The sequence below is a fragment of the Danio rerio genome, chromosome 23 (genome assembly GCF_049306965.1).
Source record: "Danio rerio strain Tuebingen ecotype United States chromosome 23, GRCz12tu, whole genome shotgun sequence".
Lineage (NCBI taxonomy): Eukaryota > Metazoa > Chordata > Actinopteri > Cypriniformes > Danionidae > Danio > Danio rerio.
In genome coordinates this window covers 24,170,589-24,196,021 of record NC_133198.1, presented here as the reverse complement: position 1 = coordinate 24,196,021, position 25,433 = coordinate 24,170,589, and the positions used below count along the sequence as shown (strand labels likewise).

General features: G+C 33.4%; 3 protein-coding genes across 56 annotated transcripts in view; 1 reads left to right on the top strand and 2 right to left on the bottom strand.

Moving 5' to 3' along the window:
• Positions 1-6,813, bottom strand: part of ubr4 (ubiquitin protein ligase E3 component n-recognin 4) — a 99,381-nt gene extending 92,568 nt beyond the window's left edge. For all 50 annotated transcript variants that reach the window (XM_073938848.1, XM_073938851.1, XM_073938853.1 and 47 more), the window contains exons 1-4: positions 6,673-6,813; positions 1,222-1,319; positions 972-1,075; positions 745-874 (exon numbers count right to left, since the gene is read on the bottom strand). In XM_073938848.1, coding sequence (XP_073794949.1) covers positions 745-874; positions 972-1,075; positions 1,222-1,319; positions 6,673-6,797 — 457 coding nt within the window. In that variant the 5' untranslated portion in view covers positions 6,798-6,813. The remainder of the gene's footprint in view (positions 1-744; positions 875-971; positions 1,076-1,221; positions 1,320-6,672) is intronic.
• A 1,402-nt stretch (positions 6,814-8,215) lies between these two features.
• On the bottom strand, positions 8,216-24,500 carry emc1 (ER membrane protein complex subunit 1). Of its 2 annotated transcripts, XM_021473642.3 has the most exons (22): positions 24,376-24,500; positions 24,093-24,220; positions 21,956-22,021; positions 21,782-21,875; positions 21,558-21,686; positions 21,274-21,400; positions 20,571-20,726; positions 20,312-20,479; positions 18,940-19,011; positions 18,766-18,864; positions 18,579-18,675; positions 16,891-17,007; positions 16,104-16,303; positions 15,876-16,025; positions 13,096-13,257; positions 12,896-13,015; positions 12,669-12,806; positions 12,403-12,576; positions 12,088-12,298; positions 9,813-9,897; positions 9,585-9,714; positions 8,216-9,493 (listed from the first exon to the last, which is right to left on the bottom strand). In XM_021473642.3, exons 1-22 carry the CDS (start codon positions 24,465-24,467, stop codon positions 9,314-9,316), a joined length of 2,895 nt encoding a protein of 964 aa, XP_021329317.2. In that variant the 5' UTR covers positions 24,468-24,500; the 3' UTR covers positions 8,216-9,313. The 2 variants fall into 2 exon arrangements, with proteins under 2 accessions (XP_021329317.2, XP_073795057.1); XM_073938956.1 differs by lacking the exons at positions 21,558-21,686; positions 21,782-21,875; positions 21,956-22,021; positions 24,093-24,220; positions 24,376-24,500 and having other exon boundaries at positions 16,470-17,007; positions 21,274-21,366.
• The window catches only part of megf6a (multiple EGF-like-domains 6a), a 142,255-nt gene continuing 141,271 nt past the window's right edge, over positions 24,450-25,433 (top strand). For all 4 annotated transcript variants that reach the window (XM_073938929.1, XM_073938926.1, XM_073938924.1 and 1 more), the window contains exon 1: positions 24,450-24,728. In XM_073938929.1, coding sequence (XP_073795030.1) covers positions 24,717-24,728 — 12 coding nt within the window. In that variant the 5' untranslated portion in view covers positions 24,450-24,716. The remainder of the gene's footprint in view (positions 24,729-25,433) is intronic.

Here is a 25,433-nt window from a genome sequence, read left to right as displayed (position 1 = left end):
ACATTCATAACCGTGTTCATGTTTTAAAAAAAATTGCTAAAATAAAATCCGCTAAATTTCATTATCTATAATCCCTATAATAGCAGTCCCATAACATTGTCACTCGATGACACTTGAATACCCTGTCAGAAAAGTCTAGTGGCTGGAAATGGCCTTTTTATAGTGTCTGGTATAACGTTAATGATGTTTTTGTGTGTTTACAAACTATATAGATGCTTATTGCCACATTATATCATTATGATAACATGATATCGTTGTCTTCAGCGATTTCCTGAATATAAATACAAAAAAAAAACGCAACTGAAAAAACTACAGCAGACGTGATCGTCGATCTTATATTAAACAAGAGATCGTGATAACATATGATGTCGTGTGTAGGTGTTGTAGTGGTGTCCCATTGTTTAGGGGTAAATTTTAAAGCCCTTCCCATTTACACTCTGTTTTAAGGGCCATGGAGAAAGGGGTATGGGTACAAAAAAAGAATTGGGATTGGGCCAAAGTAAAAGTCAAAACGGCAAAGCAAACATGAAAATCCAACAAAACGGAACATCGTCTCAAGCTGTGTTTACATCTGAACAGCTGTGTTGACATTCCGGACAACAGACTCAACATTAAAACAAACCAAAACGCTGCTGCAGCATATTCACATGCTGAAATACCATGTCTATAATATCTAAAATCACAGAGATTACATCTTACATACAAGCCATTAAGCCAAGAAAGATGATCTAAAGCAGCTCTTACCATCAGAAAGGGTCTTGACAGTTTGGGGAAGTTTAGCCGACTTCATCATCGCAGTAAAGGTGATGATTTCTGTCCGATCCAATCGACTGCAGCCAGTGCAAAGGCCCTTTATTAAGAGGATCAGGTGCTTCTGTGTAGGGGAAACACAAAGCAAGCCAGTCTATAAGAAAATGCAATGCTTAATCAAACAATCAAACTGTTTTCTGCTTAAAAGGTGAAAGTCTGACCTGAGAGACTGCACATGCTTCATCAGGATTCTCCAGACGCAGCAATGAGAATTCAATCAATACTTTACAGGCTGCAGCTACTGACAGCAACTGATTTCTGGGGACTAATTAAAACAGAACATTTGTTATTTGAAATAGGGACATTTTGAAGAGCATGTTCAATCTGTGTTAAGCTAGAAATACATGACATGACAGACCAACAAATTAAGAAAATTATAGTTTAAAAAAAAAAAACTGAAATTTGACATACTTTGTCCACAAACTGTGGTGATGTAATGTGCAGATAGTGCCACAAAAGAGGAGTAGAATGGCTCATACTGTTTGTCATGGTGAAGAATCTCAGATTCACTGTAAAAATAAAAGGAGGAAAACAGTTGAAAAATGGAGTTTGAGATTTCATTTCTGTAATTTGACTCAAAAAAGGAAACAAATGTAACATTTTACTATATTGCTCCATTTGTAAACTGCATGACTGCTAAAACAATGCTCTCAATATTAGTATCCAAAACAGTGTCTACAACATTGAACTAAATGGAAAAACCTAAATCTAGTCAGTTAAACACATTATTAAAATCCAATGAATAATTATGAAAACAAACAATATGTTTGTTTCAAATAGATTAAATAATAATTTACAATAAGGACAAAAATGCATCATTTATTGAAAACAATTCTATATATAATTGAGTCTGGGCGATTAATAGAAGCCAATTTTCTTGCATGTTTGTTCTAAGGCTAAAGTCCTTGAATCATTAGTAAACAACCAATTAAAGGGTTTTCTTGAAGTAAATAGTATTATGTCCAAATTTCAATCAGGTTTCAGAAAGTAACACAGCACTATTACAGCAGTTTTAAAGGTATAAAAGGTATTATTTTATTGATTCTGTTGACACTCAAAAACATTGTGCAGCCCTGTTCATCAAAGCTTTTAATACAGTGGATCATACCTTGCTGTTTACAATGCCTTAAAAGTATTCAATTATCTTACAAATTGAAATCAATGTGTGCAAGTGGACGGCCTTTTTTCTAGTACTTTGAATGTAACTAAAGAAGTAGGGCTGCTTGATTTTGGGAAAAATCATAATCACGATTATTTTGGTCATAATTGTAATTACGATTATTCAAAACAATTATAAGTTGTAGTTTAAATTATTAGCACTCCTGAGAATTTTTTTTTTTTTAAGAAATATTTCCCAAATTATGTTTAACAGAGCAAACAATTTTAACAGTATTTCCTCTAATATTTTTTCTTCTGGAGAAAGGCTTATTTGTTTTGTTTTGGCTAGAATAAAAGCAGATTTAAATATTTAGAAACCCCTTTTAAGGTCAATATTATAAGCCCCTTTAGGCAATATATATTTTTGATTGTCTGCAGAAGAAACTACTGTTAAACAATGAACTGCCTAATTGCCCTAATTAAGCCTTTGAATCACACTCTGAATTTGAATGCTTGTATTTAAAGAAATATCTAGTCTAATATTATGTGCTGTCATCATAGCAAAGATAAATCATTTCTTAGAAATGAGTTATTAAAACTATTATGTTTAGAAATGCGTTGAAAAAAAAAATCTTCTTTCCATTAAACAGAAATTGGGGGAAAAGGGTTGCTAATATTCAGGAGGGCTAATAATTCTGACTTCAGTGATTTTCCACCCTGCAAAGGAAAGAAAAATAAATACAATAGAATAAAAATATGAAACAAACTGTGCTTTAAGCATCTTCACTGTAAGAAAAACACTTAAGCAACAAAAGTCTTCAGTCAAGAGCACTGAGTGCTTTTCTCGTTGTTTTATTAATAATGATAAAAAAGGCGGCAGTAAGAATTGCGCGCTGTTACTTTAACGGTTTCGCTTTCACGTGCCATTTGATCCTTATTACAAAATGAAGGTTAATATGAATAATCACTAAACACCGCGTTTTGACACCTATTTGACCATTAAGCACTCACGTTAAGATGACTAGATGTCTGCGCTCTGCTCGTCACAGTGTGCGAATGAGACCAAGTGCAGACCGCATGCTTCTGACTATCTGCACGCCGCAAACACATAAGAATGCAGTCTTTCGCGCTTTAAAGAGCAACAAGTGAGGAGAACTGGAAAAGGGGCGGTAAATAATGGAATAATCTCGATTATCTCGATTAATGATTTTTCATAATCGCTAGAAGCCATAATCGAAATCAGATTTTCGATTAATTGCACAGCCCTATAAAGGAGTTCCACAGGGTTCAGTATTGGGGTCTTTTCTTTTTACCATATATAAATAAGATTGATCAAAATATCAAAAATGCTAATTTTCATATGCTGTTGATATAGTAATATACACAACTTCATCAACACCAAATCTGGCCCTTTCTCAACTACAGATCGGTTTTAATGTACTTCAACATAATTTATTAGAGTTAAAACTAGTTTTGAATGCAGATAAAACAAAACTACTATTTCCAAATTCAAAACAAACTAAGCAAATGCTAGTTTAATTATTACTCATGGTACAGAGATTGAATTGGTGTCACAGTACAAATATCTTGTCATTTTAATTGAAATGCATGCATGCTTCGTCTCAAAGTCTGAATACATTGGATACCGTTTACCACTAAGATTTATAACTAATTTTAAATTCCTTACTCATCATTGTGTGCTGAATACTAGGGTAGGTTGGTCTGCTTTGTCCATTCATAGGCTCAAGCATTGGCATATTCTTGTTTACAAATCTATATTGGGTTTACTCCAATCATATCTACAAAACTGCATCTGTAAAAAGCCTGTTCTTAACTATGGCCTTCGGTCACAGGATATTTATTTACTGTCTATTCCTAAAGTGCGGACTGAGATGGGAAAATGGCTTTTAAGAACGCAGCACCTTTAGCATGGAATAATCTGCAAACATCTGCAAACACATTGGCAGCTTAAAGACTTGATTTCACTAAATGCTTTTAAAAAGACTATAAATGATTTAGAAGTTGAAACACAGGTTTGTAGATATTTTGAATATTTTGTCGGTGTGATTCATGTTAACTGTTAATAGTGTTTTGTTTATTTGGAACCATGTGACGTGTACTACCTAACCTTAGCCAGGACGCTCTTTTAAAAGAGATTTTTAATCTCAGCGTGTCTTTACTGGTAAAAAAAGGTTTCAATAATAATATTTTGTCAATAAAGTCAGTTCTAGTAACCTTACAGCACATGCTATCAGAAGAAGCAGCATTTATTACATTTTATTTAGCTGTAAAACACAAATTTATGTTCAAAATCAAAGCCAATTGAATCAGGCTAAATATAATCATTCTGTGATGATAACAGATGTTTTTGTGTCACTTTTCAAAGAACTACAGCTCTGTGTGGTAAATGCTGCTACATCTAAAAGCATATGAGAATACTAAAATATACTTTTCTTTACTCCAAACTTCTAACTTTAGAAGATGATTCTATAGTCATGTGATTTTTAGTCAAACTAAATCAATGAATGAGTTAATTCTTCTATTTATTCAGTGGGGAAGTTTCCTTTTTGTGGTACTTGTTGTTTCTGCATGAGAGCATCCTCTGGTCTTTGAATGAGATTTACTACCGATCATAGAAACGTGCTTCCCTGACAAGATATGCAGAATTGCAGATTTGCTTAATCATGTTTGTAATTTCATTTTAATTACTCGCCACATCTTAGTAATGCATTAAAAGTGAAGTTTTCTTATGTTAGAGCGCACACTACATTAGTGCGCTTATTAAAGTCATTTCCATGGATACCAGTCAGAACCAAAACTACCAAGAGTGGTAGAAAACAAGCTTTTCTTTCTTACATTCTTTCTTTCTTTGAAAGATATTTTGAGATTTTCCATTCGGTTATTAATGATTGCTTTTGCAGATTTCAATTTTGAATTCATTTTTATATAATTTAACCTTTGTATGTTTTGTAGATTTTTTTTATTATTAAATTGCCATGGATATAAAAACAAAAATGCAAAAGCATATCTTACTAAAATGGCCATACGTTTTATGAGCTCTTATATATATCTTAATTTGCATCTGCCAAACAATTAAGTGCAATTAAAGTTAATTTAAATTTCATGTCAACTTCATGCACTCACAACTGCTAAACTAACTTAAGAACAAAATGCTTATACACAAACCTGTACATAAGTGAGCATGAAATAACTGGTTAGCAATGAAAGAAAATACAAATTCCAAAGCTCAAAAGGGAATTTCTTTGTATGACAAACTCAGAGGAGGAATTCATGGCCTTATCTGACAGAACACTGACCTAAAAGCAATTTTAAAGTTCTCCATTTGCATTCATTAACATATAAACACGACAACAAATGTCACAAAAAATATACACGTTAAGTTATGTATTCATTTAAAGAATATCATAGAAAATACAAAATAACATTTGTTAATCAAATAACACTCAAAATTAAATGCATCTGAACCAACTTAGATGAAACCAGACAAATGGGAAAGTAATCCGTGTATTGCAGATCGGATTTATAAACAGAATTTAGATCCAACCATTAAACCACTAAGTTTTATTACACAGGTTTAGTCCAGTAAATTGACAGCTCACTTCATTATAACCGTGTTACTTCCACTTTTTGACTGATTAAGTTGGCTTAACTCGTGCACACCAACAAAACAACAACAAATAAGAACAGTTAATGTTTTCATTTTATACATCAAATGTAACATGTTTTCTGCTATTTCTCAAGGTCAATCAGTTGTTTGGCTAGTAATTTGAGTTTATCATCATCGGATAAAATTATCGACACGGCAATATGTTTGTTTCTCTGAAAACGAAACTTTGATGACAGTACACACATTTGCACACAGACAAACAAGCTTTCGAAACGGACAACTAATCAAAAGTCAAGATAAAATACACAATTTCGACATTTATTTAAGTAACGTTACACAGAAGAGGCCAACTTATAATTAGCGAACCATCAGAAACCATAGCATCAGCTGCTAAGACCTTGCTAACTAGTTAGCAGTCACACCCCCTTTTTACACTAAATCTAAGAGACTACCTTTAAAACTCACAGTAGCTGGTAATAATGTGGTTACGACTGACCGAGAGAGGACGATTTATCTGGATGACAATTAAAACATACGCTTATGTACAGCTATTAGCTAGTGGCTAGCAGGCTAACTAGCGCAGACTGGGGTTTAATCGAGGGAGGCTAACCAGCTCATTCGGTCTCAATTATTTCACGTCCGCCACAAATATAATATCACTTTATTTAGGGGTTGAAGTCGTGAGATCATGAGTGTTCATTAGAAGTAGGCGGCGTTGTTAAAATATCAGTCCAGGTGATAATGTTAACGTAAAAGTGTGGATCTCCGGCCTGATGATGAAGCAGAATCTCATGTATCTGCTACTGTAATGGCACAGTAACACTCGGTCTGTGACTCAATAGCCAGCGAGCTGACTACGAAGACAGCATTTCCAGGCATCATGCCAAACAATAGGCGATCAAATTTATTTGTTTGTCATTGAACATCTATTTAGACAGCATTTTTAAGGCGTTACTGTTGCATTTGGAACGGCCTAAATCGTTTCGTGATACTCCGACATGCTGTCAAGGTAGTCAGCTGACTAGGTTTTGAGACACAACCTATGTACTGCCATAGCATCACAGCTAATGCAGAGTCACTCAACAGTTTATTTCAGACCCGCACGGGCCAACTAAACAAACAAGCCCTCGTCTGACCTGTTTATGATGGATCCTATAAGCTGAGGTAGCTCTTTCGTTTCGAAAGCCGTGTAGGACGCTGATAAAAGTGGCCGTACGGCTGCGGTCCACTCAGGTTCTCCATCTCCTCCACTCGACGCCATCTTGAGATCCTCTATTAGAATCCAAGAGCGGAAATGAGGTTAATCATCAGACGCCAAAAAACAGGAACTGTCGTCAGAGATAAACATGAAAAGTCTTGTATGTGTTGTGTCATGTGACAACAGACATGTCAGACGATTGTTACATTACTCTGTATACACCTCCCCAAGATGTACATTTTTCTGGACCAATTTTTCTGATTGCATTCAGTGGAAGAGGGCATGGTTATTACCTGATAAATTCAGCATTTCCAACAAAATAAAAGAGATACATTTTAAGATCTTGCATAATGCATATCTTACAAATTCCCAAATTGCTAATTATTTTTATATATCTAATTTGTGTACTTTCTGCAATAAACATGGAGACTTTATTTTACTTATTCTATAGTTGCACTCACGTTAAACATCGTTGGAATAACATTATTTTTTATTTATTGTCCTTATTTAAACATTATTTCAATTTGTCTATAAAAGATATATTTCTGCATTTCTCGGGTAATGATCATGCTCTCGATCTTATTGTATTTTTTATACACAAAAATAAGTTCCTAAAAACAATACCTATTTTTAACTTTCCTTGTTGAAATTTCGTACAATGTTGAATCTCTTAAGCTTATTAATAAGAATATGTGTGTGTGCATTGTATCATGTTAGCTCGTACCACTCTTACATTGTGGTGGACAGTTTGCATACACAAGCTTGAAATGCGTATTGTTTATTTAGATTTATGTGATTACCTTTAAAATTCACCCTTTAAAATCATTCTCATTTTTAGTAATGATGTTTTTTTTTGTCATTATTGTCAGATATAATTAAAACTGGGTAGCAATATTGTTCAAAATAACATCTGTTTTGTCCTAAAAAAAAAGGGAATTATACAGGTTTTGGATCGCATTAGTCACTGCTAACAGAATTGTATCATATTCATATTTAAAATTGTCCAAAGAGTGTGTATTATACTTTTTTTTTTAATTCTACATATTGGGAATCAACAAATTAAAACTGCTGTTCAAAAAACAAACTTTGTGTGTATGCTCCATACATTAACTAACTCATGAAGGTTTAGGACAATGACAACATCGGGGTAAACAAAGGGAGAACTTACATTTTGACTGCCCTTTTAAATAATTAAAAAGTTGGTATAGTTGCAAATGATTGGTTGTCAACATTGTTCTGTTTTACAGATGACATAGAAGTCATAAAGGTTTGTAACAACATAAGATGACCAAGTTGACATTTTTAGGTGACAGTCTCTTTTAAATAGTCCAAAATCAGATCGATTATAGGCTACATGCAGTAGTTCGTACATACTTTTTCTAGTTCATACATAGTTGTCAATTATAACTAAATGTTTTGCTGATTACTATTGATTACTGATTATAACTTTACCATCCAGAAAGAATTAAACAATTCAGGGGTCAACAATAAGGGTGTATTCTTTATTATCGATTAGGGATAAAAGAACAAATAATTTATGCATGTTTTAAAAAATCATCAGGTTACCAACTTAACTGAATGCCTACCCTTTTGTTACAAATATTAATAAACTTATTCTTCTGACATCATTAATCTGCAGCAGAGGGGACACTTTCAAAAGTATGTATATAAACAGGCTCATTATTTATGAAAATCAAATGAGTAGAAACATTTTACACAATAATAAAATCACAGGGATTTGTAACGTGTATGAGTCAAAATAAATGTATGATATGGCATATTGGGATCTTGCTCATAAATATCAAGTAAGAAAATGGCTCCAAACCATCCAGTGCATTTGACATACCATAAAATAAGTACAAATAAAACTACCCAAACTCCTTCAAACGCAGAACCTTTGACAGCTTGAAATTTTACATTTCTCATGTGCATTAATGTTTGTCCATTCAAATCCTGTACATGAGATGAGCCAATATATTCATTAGGGTCAGCTCATACATAGTAACTTGAATAATTAAACTTAAAACCCCAAAATCAATCAATCAATCAATCAATCAATCAATCAATCAATCAATCAATCAATCAATCAATCAATCAACCTTTTCATAAATTGAAATAACAATGGCAGTTCCTTTGCAGCATTTCCTCCTCAGTTTTAATACATGAATTTATCCTTCAACCTTTTTGAAAGGCAGACTCTAGACTTAGTGAATCAAATGCGACAATGCTATTATGTTATACCTGGTCAGTCTACCTTTAAATCACATTAGTAATGTTACCCCGAAAGGCACAATAAATAAACAAATTAGACAGTGAATTGTTCAATGCTGAGGGGGGTAAAAACTAAACCTACATCATTATGTCTCTCTGAAAAGGGGAAAAAAAAACGATCATGGCCATCTTTGCACTTACACTCAAAACACCACAAGATCCCCAAGACAGCTGGTTGCAAAAAGATACCAAACTCGTCAAATGATCTTGCGGTTTTGACATGGTCACCAGCTGGTCTTCTGCCATCAATGTGTCGACCACATTGCAGTGAAGGCGAGAGTGAAGTCAACAGGCCATCAGGATGAGTCTTATCGCCATGCCCTATTGAGCAGTTTCACTTCCGCTAGACGTTTGCTGATCATGGTGGCAAAGAAGAGACCGAGGAGGACACTGCTGATTAAGACATAGTCATAGTCATCCTTAAGGACATCAAATTGTTTGGAAGGGAACACTCTAGTCTGGTAGATGTCAAGGCCGTATGCAACCACCTAGAAGGTGAAATTGAAGTTATTTAGTGTGACTACATGTGATAACAACTGCATGGATGTTAAGAGATCAATTGAAGTCCGTGACTCCTACCAAACAGGTTGACTCCAGGCCAGATGGGGCAGTATAGATGCCTCTTACTCTTGATACGGTTTGGTTGTAGTTAATGAACCATTCTGTACGAATGGGCATTTCTGGAGCATATGGTATAAGATTTTCCTCCCTAAAATGGTCAGAGAATCAATTTGTAAATAATTAAACTAAATATATGCTTGACATTTTTCAGATTTCCAACATGATAAACATTAGCTGAAAACTTACCGACTCTGTTCTGAGACCACCTCTGGTCTCCTGGGGTCCAAAAACATCTTTGGTAAGGATAAAATGTTGCCTGATGGCAGCCCCACTATAAAGCAAAAAATATCTTTGTTTTAATTTAGATGCTATTTATTATCATAAGTTATAAAAATACATCCCAAGAAACTTACTACAATGTTATGAGATTAAAGAGCCCCTATAATGAGTTTTTAAAAATGACCTTCCATGCAGTGTGTAAAGTGAAGTGTGTGTTAAGTGAAGTGAAATATCCAGCTAAGGCTTAAACCTGAAAGTACACCGTGTTTAAAACTATTGATTCCTCTATAAAAGAGTCAACTCAGAGTGGTTCAAATAAATCGCGAGGGTAACGAATCTTTAGCTGTGTCGGCATGACGTCGATATGGAACTCAAGCCCCGCCCATTTGTTGCATGCAGACCTGGAAAACTGAAACCCTCGGCCCTGCACACAAACACTGTAGAAAGAACTGGGACCTTGTAAAAGCTTGACAGGAACTTTACAGTACACAGTTCATGGATGAATTCCTTTCTCTATTTCACAAGTGTAAGGCCAAACCCCAATTCTGTTTTTGTACCCCTACCCCTTCCCCTTAGTCCTTGCAACCGAGGGTTAAGGGGAAGGGCTTTAAAATTTACCCCTAAGAATTGGGACAGCACTACATCACCTGCACACGTCATCATATGTCCTCGCAATCTCTTGCTTCATATGAGTTCAGATGATGGCGACTACTGTAGTGATTCCCGTTGTGTTTTTTTTTTTTTTTGGTATTTATCTTCAGGAAATCACTGAAGCCATGTATTATGTTATCATAATGATCTAATGTGGCAATAAGATCGTAACAGTACTGTGCATTTACACCGTGGCCATATTCATTAATGTAAACACATCAAAAACAACATTAACATTATAGCAGACACTGTAAAAAGTACATTCCCAGTCACTGGACTTTTCTGACAGGGTATTCCAGTGTCATTGAGTGTCATTGAGTGTCATTGAGTGTCATTGAGTGTCAGACTGTTGTGGGACTGCTGTGCAGAAGTTATTATTAGGGATTATAGATCGCAAAATTTAACGTTTTTTATTTAAGCGTTTTAAAAAAAAAAAAAAAAAAGCATGACTGTAAAACACGAACGCAGTTATGAATATATTAAAACATGTGTTTGTTTGTTGTAAAAATTCATAATAATAACAAAAAAAGATCTCCTTATTTCCGGGTGCAGTTGGAGCTAGTGTATTCTGGAAATTTTTTCCTACCTCTTGGTTTCGAGTGTGGTCCTGAAAAATCTTCGTTTAAAGGAGTGTATACCCCTTGCCCTTAGCCCTACGCCTTCGAGCTAAAGAGAATTGGGACACCACTACCCCTTCACGTGGTCTAAAACCACATTGAAAATGTGACGCGTGTCACTTTCTTCACAGATTTAAATGCATTTGTGAGCTCGCAATCCACTGCCATTTGTCATTACTATAACCTCCTGTATTGGGCTCACACATATACTCTGCAATCTCACTACATCAAAATTGCTGATAAGCCATGGTGGGGGATTCTTTCTGTTTTGCACTAAACACAGTCGACCAAATTGCAATAAACTGGGCCATCGGACCAATCAGCGCAGATTAGCATCGTGCTAAGGAGGGGTTTGGGAATAAATGAATCGCTGAACGAATCATATGGGAGTTGTTGGGATAATTAGATAAAAATAAATGCATTATATAGGACAATGAGAGTGTTTTTTGACCTTGAATGCATATCAGCCTGTTGTTGGAGACCCTCAAAACCAAAATATGACCTTTAATAATGCATAATAGGGGCTCTTTAAGCTTTTTTTTCAATATACAAATATTAAGATGTACCTTTACAATTGAAAAAAAAAAAAAAAAAAAAAAAAGTCCACCAGTAGGTGGCGCCAAATTAAACAAGTAGAAAAATTGATGTCTAACTAAATTATGAATGTCTAACTGTATTTCTTTCAGTCTACTGCAATCTTTGTTTGATTTTTTTTGTTTGACAGTATTATAGATATTGTGCCAAAATTGTACGTTACTTAATATTAACTGTTTGTGTTTTGAACTTCTACATAAAATCAATGTTAAGTAATATGACTGGCTACTTGTCCATTTGGGTAAATAAACATTTTTTAAACCTCTGTTAATGTTGAGCACCGATTTTAAATGTTAACTTTTTTTAAACAAAATAAATTAACAATAATATTAATTATCATGAAGTAATAGCTATCTGAACGATATATAGGTGATCCTTACCGAGAAGGTGTCGACTGGTGATGCCTTTTTCTGTAAGTGTGGCCTCCAAAGTGCTTATAGGAGCAGGAAAGATGTAGGACTGCTGCAGCACCTGAGGTGGATGAGGTCTGTCCAGAGAGCTGAACACCGTGCTGTTATAGAGCTCTGCTCCCTCAAACAGCTCCAACACAGAAAACTCATTCCTGCGAAACTTGGAGTTCCAGTACACATACTATAGGAAGGAGAGCAGAAAAGAAAGGCTTTATTCAGCACTAGAAGACAAAAAATGGAGACTTATCACAGAAAGGAGAATTAAAACCCACAAAAAGGACTTACAATCACCCAGTTTTCAGAGTGCACACAGTGAACTGGCCCTCTGGCCTTTCGCTGCACAGCCTCATGCACAATACGGCCAGTCACACCGTCAATCAGGAAGATTCCAACAAAGCTGCGTTCCTGATGAGTGTCTGTGCTTTCAGTTATCACAGCCAAGAGATTAGGGTTCAGATACTGCAGACCAACAACAAGAGAGAGGATATATGATTAGAGAAAAGTCTGATCTCATTTGGCCAATTAAAGCAGTAAATCAAGGTCAACAGTACTTTGTAGAGCACGCTACGATCCCCCATGACTCTGCCTTGGGAATGCACGTGTTCATTTGCACGCTTCCCTTTGACAGCCACTATCTTCTGCACCTCGGTAGGGATAACAACTTCCCAGATCAGTTCTGTAGACAAATCCTGAACGAAAAAAATGAATAATCACTAATGAACACCAACATTAAATGCGTTTTCCATCTGTATGCTTGATTCTGATGGTGAATGCAAACCGTGCGCAGACGAAAACCCGACAGCTTTCCCTGGTTGGAGTCCACTAGGTAGAAAAATATGGAAGATGCAGTCTCCTGAAGCTGCTGCAGAATATTCTTAGTAGATGGAAATGCTGTGACCTGAATGACAAATAAAATAGGAAATAGGAAATAAAGTTTCTGAGAAACACAAAACGTTTGCCAGAAGAACAGATACCCACTTTGTTCTGATCATCAATAAGTAGAAGGACTTTAGAATAGTCCTGGTCGATGACAGGTAACAGAAGAGACTGAAGGATAGGTCTGGGTAACGCTGGGACACTAATTTGACTTTTCTTGCCGAAGATGGGATTGAAGACATACAGGCTTCCAAGCCCTGTATCCTAAAAATAAATAGATACAGTCCATTCTTAAATAAGATTCAGTATTGAAGACATAAATACAATTCATCACCTTGGAACTATAAGGTTCTATCTGTGATTTGAATGATTTTGAGATATTAAGCGTCAAAGTTTTGGCATTCCATATAGCAAACAATGTGTGTAACATTTCTCTTTCATACAATAACATGAAAGAGACGTTAAACGAACTCAATGTAAATAATGAAAATTCTATTATATTTTCAAATCGAGGTAACAAAAACAAGGCAAATGCAGACAAACCCTTCCCATTCTAAAAAGTCATTTACCACTTGGAATCAAAGTTCTATCTGGCAGATCATTCATTGAAGCATTACTTATCAAGAAATACAATAAAATAAAAAATTTAACAATATTGATGCATGAGAAAGTTACATTTTTGCTTTCTTTAACATTTAATTTATGTTTTAGGATGAATTTTTTATCTCGTTCAAATTAAGCATACAAGGCTGAGCTAAATATTTTGTCTAGTGCAGCTGTTAATATTATTGAATTAATATGGTAATAGTTATTAAATTGTATGCTTTTTATGAATTGAATTTATTGTCTCATGAATTAAGTATTTGCCCTTCAAGATTTAATATCACATTTAAAGACTTTAAAAGAAAATAGACAATAAGCAAATGAGTTTAATAAATCTTTCACTGTCTATAAATACACAAATAAAAATATTTCACTTCATTTAATATATTACATTTTTAATAACTATGTAAAATTGAACATTTCATTTCAATGTCAAAAATGCTTCTAAATTGTGTGGTGCGGCATTATTTAGTTGACTCTGAATTTGTGTTTCTTTCTGGTCTTTCCTGCTGCCAAGAGCAGTTTGGCGAAACAGAAAGAACCTTATAGAGCCAAGCTAGAGTTCGACTTTGTAGATAAAACCTGTTTTGTTTTTAAAATAAAAAAGTCTTAAAATGTAAACAACTTATAAAAAAAACCATCCATAATGTAAATAAGTTGTCATTTAATAAGAATATGTGAATAACTCAATTTTGACAAAAATGTCAGATAGAACCTTAAAATTCTAAAGTGACGAATTGTCCCATGTACACAAAATAAACAGACGATTAGATTAAGAAAATATAAATGCGTAATAAAAAAGAACAACAAACTAAAAAACAAACAAACAACTGCAAATAAATAAAACCTGAACAAGTATACACAAACTAGAGAGTACAAACAAGTAAATCACCTACTGAAAAAGATGCACAAACCAACAAAATGCATAAGTGTATGACCAAAAACTAGTAAAAAGATACAAATTAACAAGCAAGTTCAAACAAACCAGCAGAAACAAACAAAAACAAGAAAATGCGGAAACAAAACTAGGACAAACATAGAAACTGCACAAACAAATAAGCAAAAAAAAAAAAAGAAATTACCAATCATAAACATAGGATGTTAAAAGTAACAAAAAAAGAAGCAAAAACAAACAAGAAACAAAACTAGCACACACACACACACACACACACACACACACACACACACACACACACACACACACACACACACACACACACACACACACACACACACAAGTAAAATTAAATAAATTAGCAAAAAAGAAGGAAACTAATTCACAAATAAGTAAACAAACTAAGAAAAACGATTAAACCAGCACAAACAAGTGCACAAGAAAAACTAAATTAGCAAATAAATGCACAAATCTCATGGTTCAGATCACAAGTTTTTTTAGTCACGGATCAGACCGTTTTTCATGTCAGCCAAAAATCATTTTAATAAATGATTCAGTTATTCACTCATAAAACTTCATGTTTCATTGCTAGATGTATAATTTTATTGTTCATCACAAAAGAACAATTCAGTGGCACATTTGTGATGGCTGGTTGTCGCCACCTATTGGTTAAATAATGTATTTGCTACCTACAACTTTCATTTTTGAGCGTTCTTAAATGCATATGACGGAGATTTTAATCTGTACCATAAAAATCAGTGGTTATATCTAAACTTTAAATTGTTATCTCAGTACTTCTGTGTTATTTGACTGCTTGTAACTTTATAACCAACTCAAAAGACAAAAACTTTCTAAAGATAAGATTTTCTGGATTTTTGCGGTTTCAGATTTGAATGCAGCGATTCGAAGGATTAATAAACATATGCAAATCACCCTATTTTATCATTTATGTTGCGTGGTTGTTAAGATACAGATCTTTGAATGATTCATCGTGCAGCTAACACTGAATGCCTTAATGCAGGCTGTACAAGTAGTGACCTCTAATGAAACCCACCACATACCGAATAACCTACCACTTCTTCCATCATCATTATATTTCACAGTAAAGCTTAAATGCTTTCATACAAGTGATTTGAATGACGCGAGAGGCGATCTCTCCGTCATCGTTACAAATTTATGATTAATCTACCAGTAAAAAAAGAAATTATTAATCTGCGAACGACCCGAACGCTAGCAGATACAAGTAAAGAAACTAGGTCCACGAAGGACAATCCAATCAATGAGCTATCAAACAAAGATAGTTTTTATAAGCTAATTAAATAAATAAACAAACAAAAAAGATATAAGTAACTCAAACAATACAGAACAAAGATTAGAACCTTACCTGGTCCTTTATAAGAAGTGTGCACTGTGGTGGATGTGGAAAGTGGGCAGTAGTCCTTTGCACAATGAGCTTGAAAAACGAATTGGGCTTGATGTTTTCTAAATACTGCTTCCACAAAACAGTCCCTGATCTACTGTCGATGCCAAAGAGCTGGGCAGAAACACAACACCCCTCGATTACCGACAGCACAACTAAAACAACAGACCAACAACCATTTTGTGAACTTACCTTCCCAGAGGCAGTAACCATTACCATCATTTTCTGCAGGTTGAACTCGTCACGAGACAGTGTGTCTATGGTGATCTCGTTCTTCACACTGCTGCGGGGCTTTCGGGCATCATAGAAAAGTTTCCAGAGATGAGCCATCCAGGCCTGTAGCAAGATGAACTGGGAAGAGAGACGCTTGAGAACCATGGGTAACAGTCCGTCTGCAGGAAACAAGAGATCACGCTGATGAGTGTCAGACATACCAAAGAAAACACCTTCTTGAGACAAAATGCGTTTTTCCAGAAGTTAAGAGACACTGAAAAAAAAAAATAAATACATAAAGGTGATTAGGAAGAGCAGCAAATTAGAGTAAGCTCTTTACTATACCTTGAATGGCTGGATCCGAATGCAGCAGATAGGCAAAAGAAAACACACAAGGAAATAAATATAGAAAGAAATTGCAAGAAAGCCACTGAAAACAGGACAGATGAGCGAGACAAGTGATAAGCAAAAAGCAGAAACATCACAGGTAACAACACACACTGGCCATACATCACACACAGATAGTGCAGGTTGAAATAACACACACAAATATACAGATACACACAATACATACATAAAACCTGAATTAAAACAGCTTTCAAATGCTTTCTTTTCAACATTATCTGTAAAATGTATTCATTTTTTGAAATAATGCTTCATAACTGGATAGCTCCAAAATCACAGGATGGAAAAACATGCCTATAAGCATTATGTAATTAGCAAGCAAGAACAAAACACATAATATCTTCCATTTGTTACGCTTTACCAGCTTTCTTCCCAAACTCTCCTTCCAGCTCTGCCTGTGTCCCAGTAAGTGGCAGATCAACCATCTCCATGTTTACCACATCAGCCAGAGCCTCCTCCCTCATCCAGACCACCCTGCCTACAGCAGAACACAAACAGCAACACTTTGCCTTCAGTTGTTTAAACTAAAAGAAGTCTTCATGACTTTTACACCTCATAAGGACCATGATTATTATAATAATAATAATAATTATTATTATTATTATTATTTATTATTATTATTATTATTACTACTATTACTGAGTTTGAAGCATTCTAAATTAAACAATTTAAAATAAGGAAAGAATTTTACACAAGTCATTAAATGAAATGCTACATTTTTAAACCAAAAATTATTTTTTGTTATTTTCCTTTACTAATTTACCTTTCAACAAGTTTTTGAACAGTAAGATTCGTAATATTTTTAAATAAGTATTTTCTGAACACCAAGCCTGCATGTGTTAGATCCAGTTTCTAAAAAAAAATTCTTTTTGAGTACATGAATAAAATTTACTCTTGATATTTAAAGCAGAATTTTTAGCATCATTACTAGTCACATGATGCTTCAGAAAGGATTGTATTTTTGTGATTTGCTGCTTGTTTTTTTTAATCCTACTAAGTGAAAAGAACTAAATATATTATTTTTAGCTTTTAGAAGACAAACAACATTTATCTGAAATTTAAATCTTCTTTGACATTATAAATATCTTAATTATCACTTTTCATCAATTTAAAGCATCTGTATATACATAAAAATACAAATATTTGATTTCTGTAATAAAAAAAGATACTACTCAGGCTTCTCAATGGGAGAACATGTAAACTCCACACAGAAATATAATGTATAATAAAGCTTTTTAATTTTAGATAAATCCTTATGCTCAGATCTTTCTAATCAAAGTATCCTGAAAATAATATATAGTCAACAGTTAATAAATATTGATGATAAAAATAATAATTATAACCAAAATATTTATAATTAAATGTTTTTGAATAGCAAATAATAATTTTAGAATGAAGGAGGAATACTGGAATATTTTTTTTAAATATACAGTCAGAATATTTAGCCCCCCTGTTTATTTTTTTTCCACAATTCTGTTTAACAGCGAGAAGATTTTTGCAACAAATTTCTAAACATAATAGCTTTAATAACTCATTTCTAAAAACTAATTTATTTTTATCTTCGCCATGAAGACAGTAAAAAATATTTTACTAGATATTTTTCAAGACACTTCTATACAGCTTAATGAGACATTTAAAGGCTTAACTAGCTTAATTATGTTAACTAGGCAGGTTAGGGTAATTAGGCAAGTTATTGTAAAACAATAGTTTGTTCTGTAGACTTTTGGAAAAAAAAAATAGCTTAAAGTGGCTAATAATTTTGACCTTAAAATAGTTTTTAAAAAAATTAAAACTGCTTTTATTCCAGCCTAAATAAAACAAATAAGACTTTCTCCAGAAGAAAAAAAATATTATCAGACATACTGTGAAAATGTCTTTGCTCCGTTAAACATCATTTGGAAAATATAAAAAAAAAAAAAAAAAAAAAGGGAGCTAATAATTCTGACTTCAACGGTTCATTGAATTATCTTGTAATTTATTTACATTTTTCGTTAAAAATAAAAAATATAAATAAAAATAAAAGGAATTGTGGCATAATGTAGTTCATACCAGGCTGCTGCAGAAATGTGAGTGTAAGGTCTTCCGTCTGTACCATGACTCTGTAGCCCACCGAGTCATCTTTTTTTAGGAAGGCGTGGACATACAACTAAAGAACCGATAAACCAATTTAACTTACAACAAAAATTTGATTTGAAGCATTTTATTTAATTTGAAAAATTACAGCATCACTCCTTACTTTATTTGGTTTTCCTCCGTAAGGGTCTGTGTGGTAGATAATGGTTGTGTCAAGGTGCCTGCGGCCAGTGTCAGCACTGAACAGATTGATGCTGCAGGCCTTGAGTGAGAATAACAAATGATTTAGAAACAACAACATACATACACAGAAAGACATTTTTGATATGCGACTTACAGTATCATTCTTTGGGGACATCACAGCAACAACTGTCTTCTCTCCAGATGTGGCAAAAGCAGCAAGATAAGACTGAAGTACAAAAGAACAAACGGAGAGTTAAAGAGTAATCAAAAATACTATGTTCTATAAGGAATTGACTGCATTTTCTAGAATGCATCACAATTTATTTAATCTGTAATGTGCTGTGAATATTCCAGAGGGACCTAAAATTGAGGGCAAAATTATTAGCCCACCTGTGAAATTGTAATTCTAATTTCAAAATCCAAAACCTCAAGTGCTGTTTAAGCAAGCAAACTATTGTTTTTACAGTATTATTATATATTTATTCTTATTTTTATCTTATTTATTTTAGTTGGCTGGAATAAAAGCTGTTTATATTTTCTTTTAATTATTATTATTATTATTATTATTATTAAAGTCAATATCATTAGCCCTCTTAATTTTTTTTTTTAGCTACAGATTAAACCACTGTTGTTCAATGACTTGCCTAATTAACCTAATTTGTCTAGTAATATAATTAATCTAGTTAAGCCTGTAAACAACACTTTAAGCTTCATTCTTGCATCATGTAAAATAGATCATACAGGGTATATACAGGAATGAGAGTGAAATTTAACACCCTTTAAGACCTTTTAAGACTATATTCATACATTAAGACCTCCTCGCCATTTTAGGTTTTAACTGGTAACATTGGCGCGATTTTAACTTTTAACTGGCGCCTATAAATCAGCAGGAATAATGCCGTTTCCTTTGTTACTGCAGTAAATAAAGCAGTGCCATGTCAAATCTAGCAGGATTCTATGGATTTCATAAACTACATAGCATCCTGGCATTTGCAGATTGATTTAAAGCAAACTTTAGCAATACAGCTATACATTGTAAAATGAAAAATGATACAAAATTTAATACCTTGTAAATTAGCATTTAAGACTTTATAATACCTTTTAAGGGCCTTAATATTTATCTAAATTGATTTATCAACTTTTAATCCTTTTTAAGATCCAGCAGACACCCTTTAGTAAAATATTATTCACTGTCATCTTTGAAAATACTAAATTTATTTGTTAATAGTTTAAAAATGTACTGAAAAACTCTATTAAACAGCACTTTGTATTTTAAGAATATTAAAAAAAAAATAAATAAATAAAAATAATATATATATATATATATATATATATATATATATATATATATATATATATATATATATATATATATATATATATATATATATATATATATATATATTTATTAGTAGCATTTAATTTTAGCAGTATAGTATTTTAAAAATAATTAATTTCACAAAAGAGCTAATCATTACTTGATGCAGAAGTATAAATCAGGCTTTAGATTTAGTATTAGTTCTTACTGGACTGAAGTCTCGGAGCGGCGCGATAAGTCCGTCTTTGAGCTGCAGCAAGATGTGATGTTCTGGACTGAGCTGCAGGATGAACTCAGCCAGCGGAGGATGTGCTGGACTGGGCTGAGTGGATGTCAAAACAGGCTGGAATCCAGACGCCACCTCCAAATCTAGCGTCTGTGAAATAAGAGCCACCTGGGTTATACTGATATTTACAGATAGCTGAGGAAACACTATATGTTAAATGCAAATATAGTGAGATCTGCACCTGAAGATGGATCTGTCTCATTTCTGTTTGTTCGGCAGAGTGCAGTGGTTGAGTGTACAGGGACTGTGTGATCTGATCCACACACATCAGGATCCCTGAGCTGACCACTACACAGCTGCTCTCCAGGCTAGACATCCAGGCGGCTTCAACTGATTTCTAAGAAAAATAAACAAACAATGTGATTGTATTATTAATGCCATGTAAATAAGAAATTAGACTCCCTTTCTCAATACTATTCCCTTTCAATTGTATTTTAACCCTATTTATTACTGTTCAAATGTTTGGGGTTGTTAGATATTTAATGATTTTGAAAGATGTTTTCTGTGCTCACCAAAATTGCATTTACATAATTAAAACTACAGTAAAATATTGGTATATTGGAAAATATTATAACAAATTAAAACAACCATTTTGCAATTTAATATACATTAAATTCAATTTATTCCTGTGAATGCAAAGTTGAAGTTTCAGCATCATTACTTCAGTGTGAAGATTATAATATGCTGATATGCTCATTATATTATATTATATATTATATTATATGCTGACAAAAAATATAAAGAAAACAGAAGCCATTTCTGCATGAAGTAAATAAATCTTAACTTAAAAAAAAAAAAACTTAATCATTGCAGATATGTAATTAAAATAAAATAAATCTGTCCCAAACTGTCAAACAGATATGCTAAAACTCCATAGTCCATACCTTGTTCATGATTTCTCCATCTTCAATTTTGTATTCAACAATAACAATGTGAGAGTTTGGCAAAACTCCCAAAACAAACACTAGGCCATTCCCCCCAGAGTAAATGGTTTGATACTGAACAGTGTCACTGTAGGACAAAAGGCAAAAATGGAAAATAAATTCAATAAATAACATAAGTTACAATTTCTACTAGCATAGTATTTTCCCCATTAACAGGATTAATTTAACTTTTCAATTTATAGTTAAAATTGAGTAAAATGCTGAAGCTAAAGATTTGTCATTACCTGTCAGGTAGGTTTTCCACCCATGTTTGGCTGCCACTTGAAAGGTCATGGAGAGCGATTGTCGATTTCTTCAGCACAGCAACGTACTTCACATAATCTTGAACTCCAACTAAAGCAGCGGCCTGAAAACTTTGGTCAAAATAGGACACTGTGAGTTTGATGCACGAGTAAATTTAATATGCACTCTTTCTTTAAAGCAAAAACAGCAAAACATAAATAAACACCTTCCAGAATCAAGCACAGTCTCCCACTTCAAGCCTCCGACTGTAGTCTCCCAGGAGCGAAGCAGACGGCCATTCCCGACAACAACAACAGCATCTAAGAGAGAGCCAGAAGAGTTTCAGAGACACACACAAAGTCTAATTTCACACCATACACACTTTTTATTGAATGCTTACCCTGGCCATGCATAAGCAGTGCATCAATATGGCCCTCGGGTCCAGTCTTGTCCACATGACGCCAGACTGCAAGAACCAAAAACACTCCAGTTAAGACTATTAATTGAAACTATAAAAATGTTTTATAAATATCAATACTACATCCATTATAAAAAAAATCCTGCACGAAACCAAGAACATTATTTTGACTATGATTCAGAAAAACAAGCTGAATACAATACATATTCAATTTACCCTTTAGTGATGAAACAATAGAGGAAGAATACATACTGACTTTTCTTCAAAGGGGAAAACAAAAATAATATTTACAAAAATTATCTTATGATTCAATTTAAAACCAACAGTTTCAATCTCCAATAACTTTTCTTTTATTAAATCAATGTGAATCAGAAATATTTGGTTTTCAATATACTTAACAAAAAAAAAAAAAAAGCCAGTTATACAGGCGTGCAGCAACAACATGATAGTTTACAAACAATGGTAAGCTACATTTGTGGGTCAATTATGCCTTTAATATAGCAAACAAAAGAACTAAACTTTGAAAAGTGCGCATGACTGCTTTTTTAAGCAGTGCTGGTTCTGGAACATTTATTCATTCCGCATTCACTTTTTGCTAAAGTCACTAAACTTTCTAATGCAAGTTATTACAGTGTTATGAGTAGGGCTGGACAGAATCTGCAGACATTTTTTGCTATTTCTGCACAGAATTTTGTAAGAATAAATAAATAAATAAAATCTGCAGATTTACATTGAATGATTTTGGGAGTATCATAACTTTAAACTTAATATAGGAAATAAAATAATAACATCCTTTAAACTTTTATTTATTGTTTACAATGCAAATCCAATTAGATCCACTTAGTTGGCAAACAAAGCAAGTTTCTTACATTTACACTACAAGACAGAAAAAAAAACTATTTTACAAACTGTATTCTAAAAAAAAACATTTGAACATTTTCATACCAGTTAATAATATTTCTGAAATTAATTTAAAACTGAATTAATATAGATTTACACAAATAAATTTAAATAATCACTCAATGAAGGGCTAAAATCTGCGGATTTATGTGCGCACAATACAATACAAACTTTGATTTGAAGAAAATAAGTATATAAAAAAATCTGACAAAAACAAAGGTACATGACTGCATCAGTGAGAGACTTAATGACACAATCACATTAAAAACAATAGAGACAAACAAAAACTATTCATTTAAAGACTAAGTTATATAGTACAGACTAAGTATTTTCAAATGTATGAATACATAATGACTCATATGTACACACACATTTAACTATTTAAAAATCAACTCTATGAAAATGGACAGAACTACATGTGATTTCGGGCAGACTTTGCTCACTGTGACTTTGAAAGCTGATGTTTTTCAACAAATTTGGAACAAGTAAATGTTGACAGAATTTTCAGTTTAGGGTGAACTATCTATTATGATAAGGTTAATCAGTTAAAAAAATTAAAAATCCCATACAGTGAAAATGACTTGAGTTTTTACGTCTGGAGCTGGACTGTGGAATTCAATTACCCAATACATTGAGGTAAATTTGTTTTTACATTCAAACATTCAGAATTTCTCCTTGATAATACAATTTCTAAAAAGTATTCTTTGTAAATTCTACAAAATAAATCATATAAAATCCTATTAACAGCCAATGACTATAAAAGTACACCATTGTTCACAGTCAAATAAATAGTACCAAGGTTGTTTTAAAGTCATACTTACAAGGGATTTCTGACCGAATATTTAAAGTACCATAGTAAACAATATAGGGAGCATGTCACAAATTGTCACTGAACGCATGTGCGAATATAAAACCAACTTAAGCTCTATACCAATACCTAACAATAATTTTGGGTGGACTATCCTTTTTAGTAAAAAAAAAAAAAAAAGTTAGTAAACAACCTCCTACTAATTACACATGTGAAGAGGTGAGCCTATCAAATCAAAGGTCATTTACCAAGACATGGAACAGCTTCATTCATTTCAGTGAATACCTTGTGACAAATTATGTCAGTCTAATAAACAAAAAAGGCTTTGAAAGGGAAAAGCTAAAAACGAACAAGCCTACAAAGCTATACGATTTAATAAAGGAATACAACATATTTAGCAGACAGACTTACACAGGTCTCCAGTCCTTGAGTTTAGGGAAGCAAACACGTTCTTGTCGGTGGCCACCAGGAGCTTTTTAGACGCTTGAGAATGAGTATCAAACAAGGCAAAACGCACCTTGCCGATGTACTGTTGCCTCCTGGAAGAAATGAGAGTGATGTTAACACATGATGACAGATCAGGATGAGCCCGGTGGAGCAGCCTGACTGAAGTAAGTACCGGCTGTTATAGTCGCACTAATCTTTCAATGAATTAAACGACAAAGCAGCACACGACTATAGCTCGGATACGTACCAATCAAACTTTCCAACCTGGTCTTCAAATACCGCCGATGCAGTATATAATAAAGACACCGATATTGCTAATCTGACTACAAGCCAAGCCATTGCTGCAGAGGAACAACTCCCACAATGCTCTGCGCTTAAGGACCCGACCAGTCAGCGTTTAATTAAACAAGAAATATGTCATCATGTGCTCTTCTTTTATTTATGATGTCAGATTTAGGCTGACTATTGATATACCATTATTTTAATTTAATTTCATGTCTCCGCGTAAACTGCAGTTTAACAAATTAACATCAGGCAGTCGCGAGAGCTGCCTATAAACAGCTACTTGGGTTTTAAGGGGATTTGGAAATGTTTGGAGAAGTAAGTTAAATCGATTAAATATTTCCCTTGCTTCCTAAAATGAAAGGAGTGCACTTCAAAACAATTAATGAAATTTATTCATGTAATGAGTTTTTTTTTTTTGAATAAGATTAAATTTAGACAGTAGTGCAGCCTATGTATTTTTTGCTTGAAAAATGTTGAATCTCAAGAACATCTATTTTATAGTTGTACTATTGTCAAATCCTTTTAGGACAGATTGTATGAGTGGTTGCAGACGAAAAATGAAATACCCGTGTTTGACTATCATATTGTAAAATGGGGTGTTTTTTTTTTGAAAATCAATTAAATTTGTGCAACACTAGGTTGATTTTAGCAAAGTTTTATATGTATAAATGTAGATTTGTTAAAGTTTCTCCTTTAAATGCTCTTTCAAAGCATTTCACAATTATTTCAAAATGTTATTTAAATTTATTCATGTAAAAAACGAAAAATGCCTCAAAGATCTCTAAACTTTTGTCAGCTTATAGATTGACACTGAATGTATTGTTATTTGTATTAGTAATTTACAGTTTTATTTATATTATTATTATTTTGTACTATTTTGGAAGCAGTGGCGAAGTAGGTAGTGCCGTCACCTCATAGCAAGAAGGTCGCTGGGTCGTACAGGTGAATTGGGTATTCTAAATTGTCACGTGAGGCTTCATTTAAAATTACACTTGATTACAATATATATATATATATATA

Excerpts from the sequence above, each read along its gene's own strand:
- emc1 (XM_021473642.3), bottom strand. The coding sequence starts at position 24,467 with ATGGCTTGGCTTGTAGTCAGATTAGCAATATCGGTGTCTTTATTATAT. Across the intron at positions 13,016-13,095 it reads TTATTGATGATCAGAACAAA|GTCACAGCATTTCCATCTAC; the intron begins GTGGGTATCTGT and ends TTTGTCATTCAG. Across the intron at positions 9,715-9,812 it reads GTGGTCTCAGAACAGAGTCG|GGAGGAAAATCTTATACCAT; the intron begins GTAAGTTTTCAG and ends TGACCATTTTAG.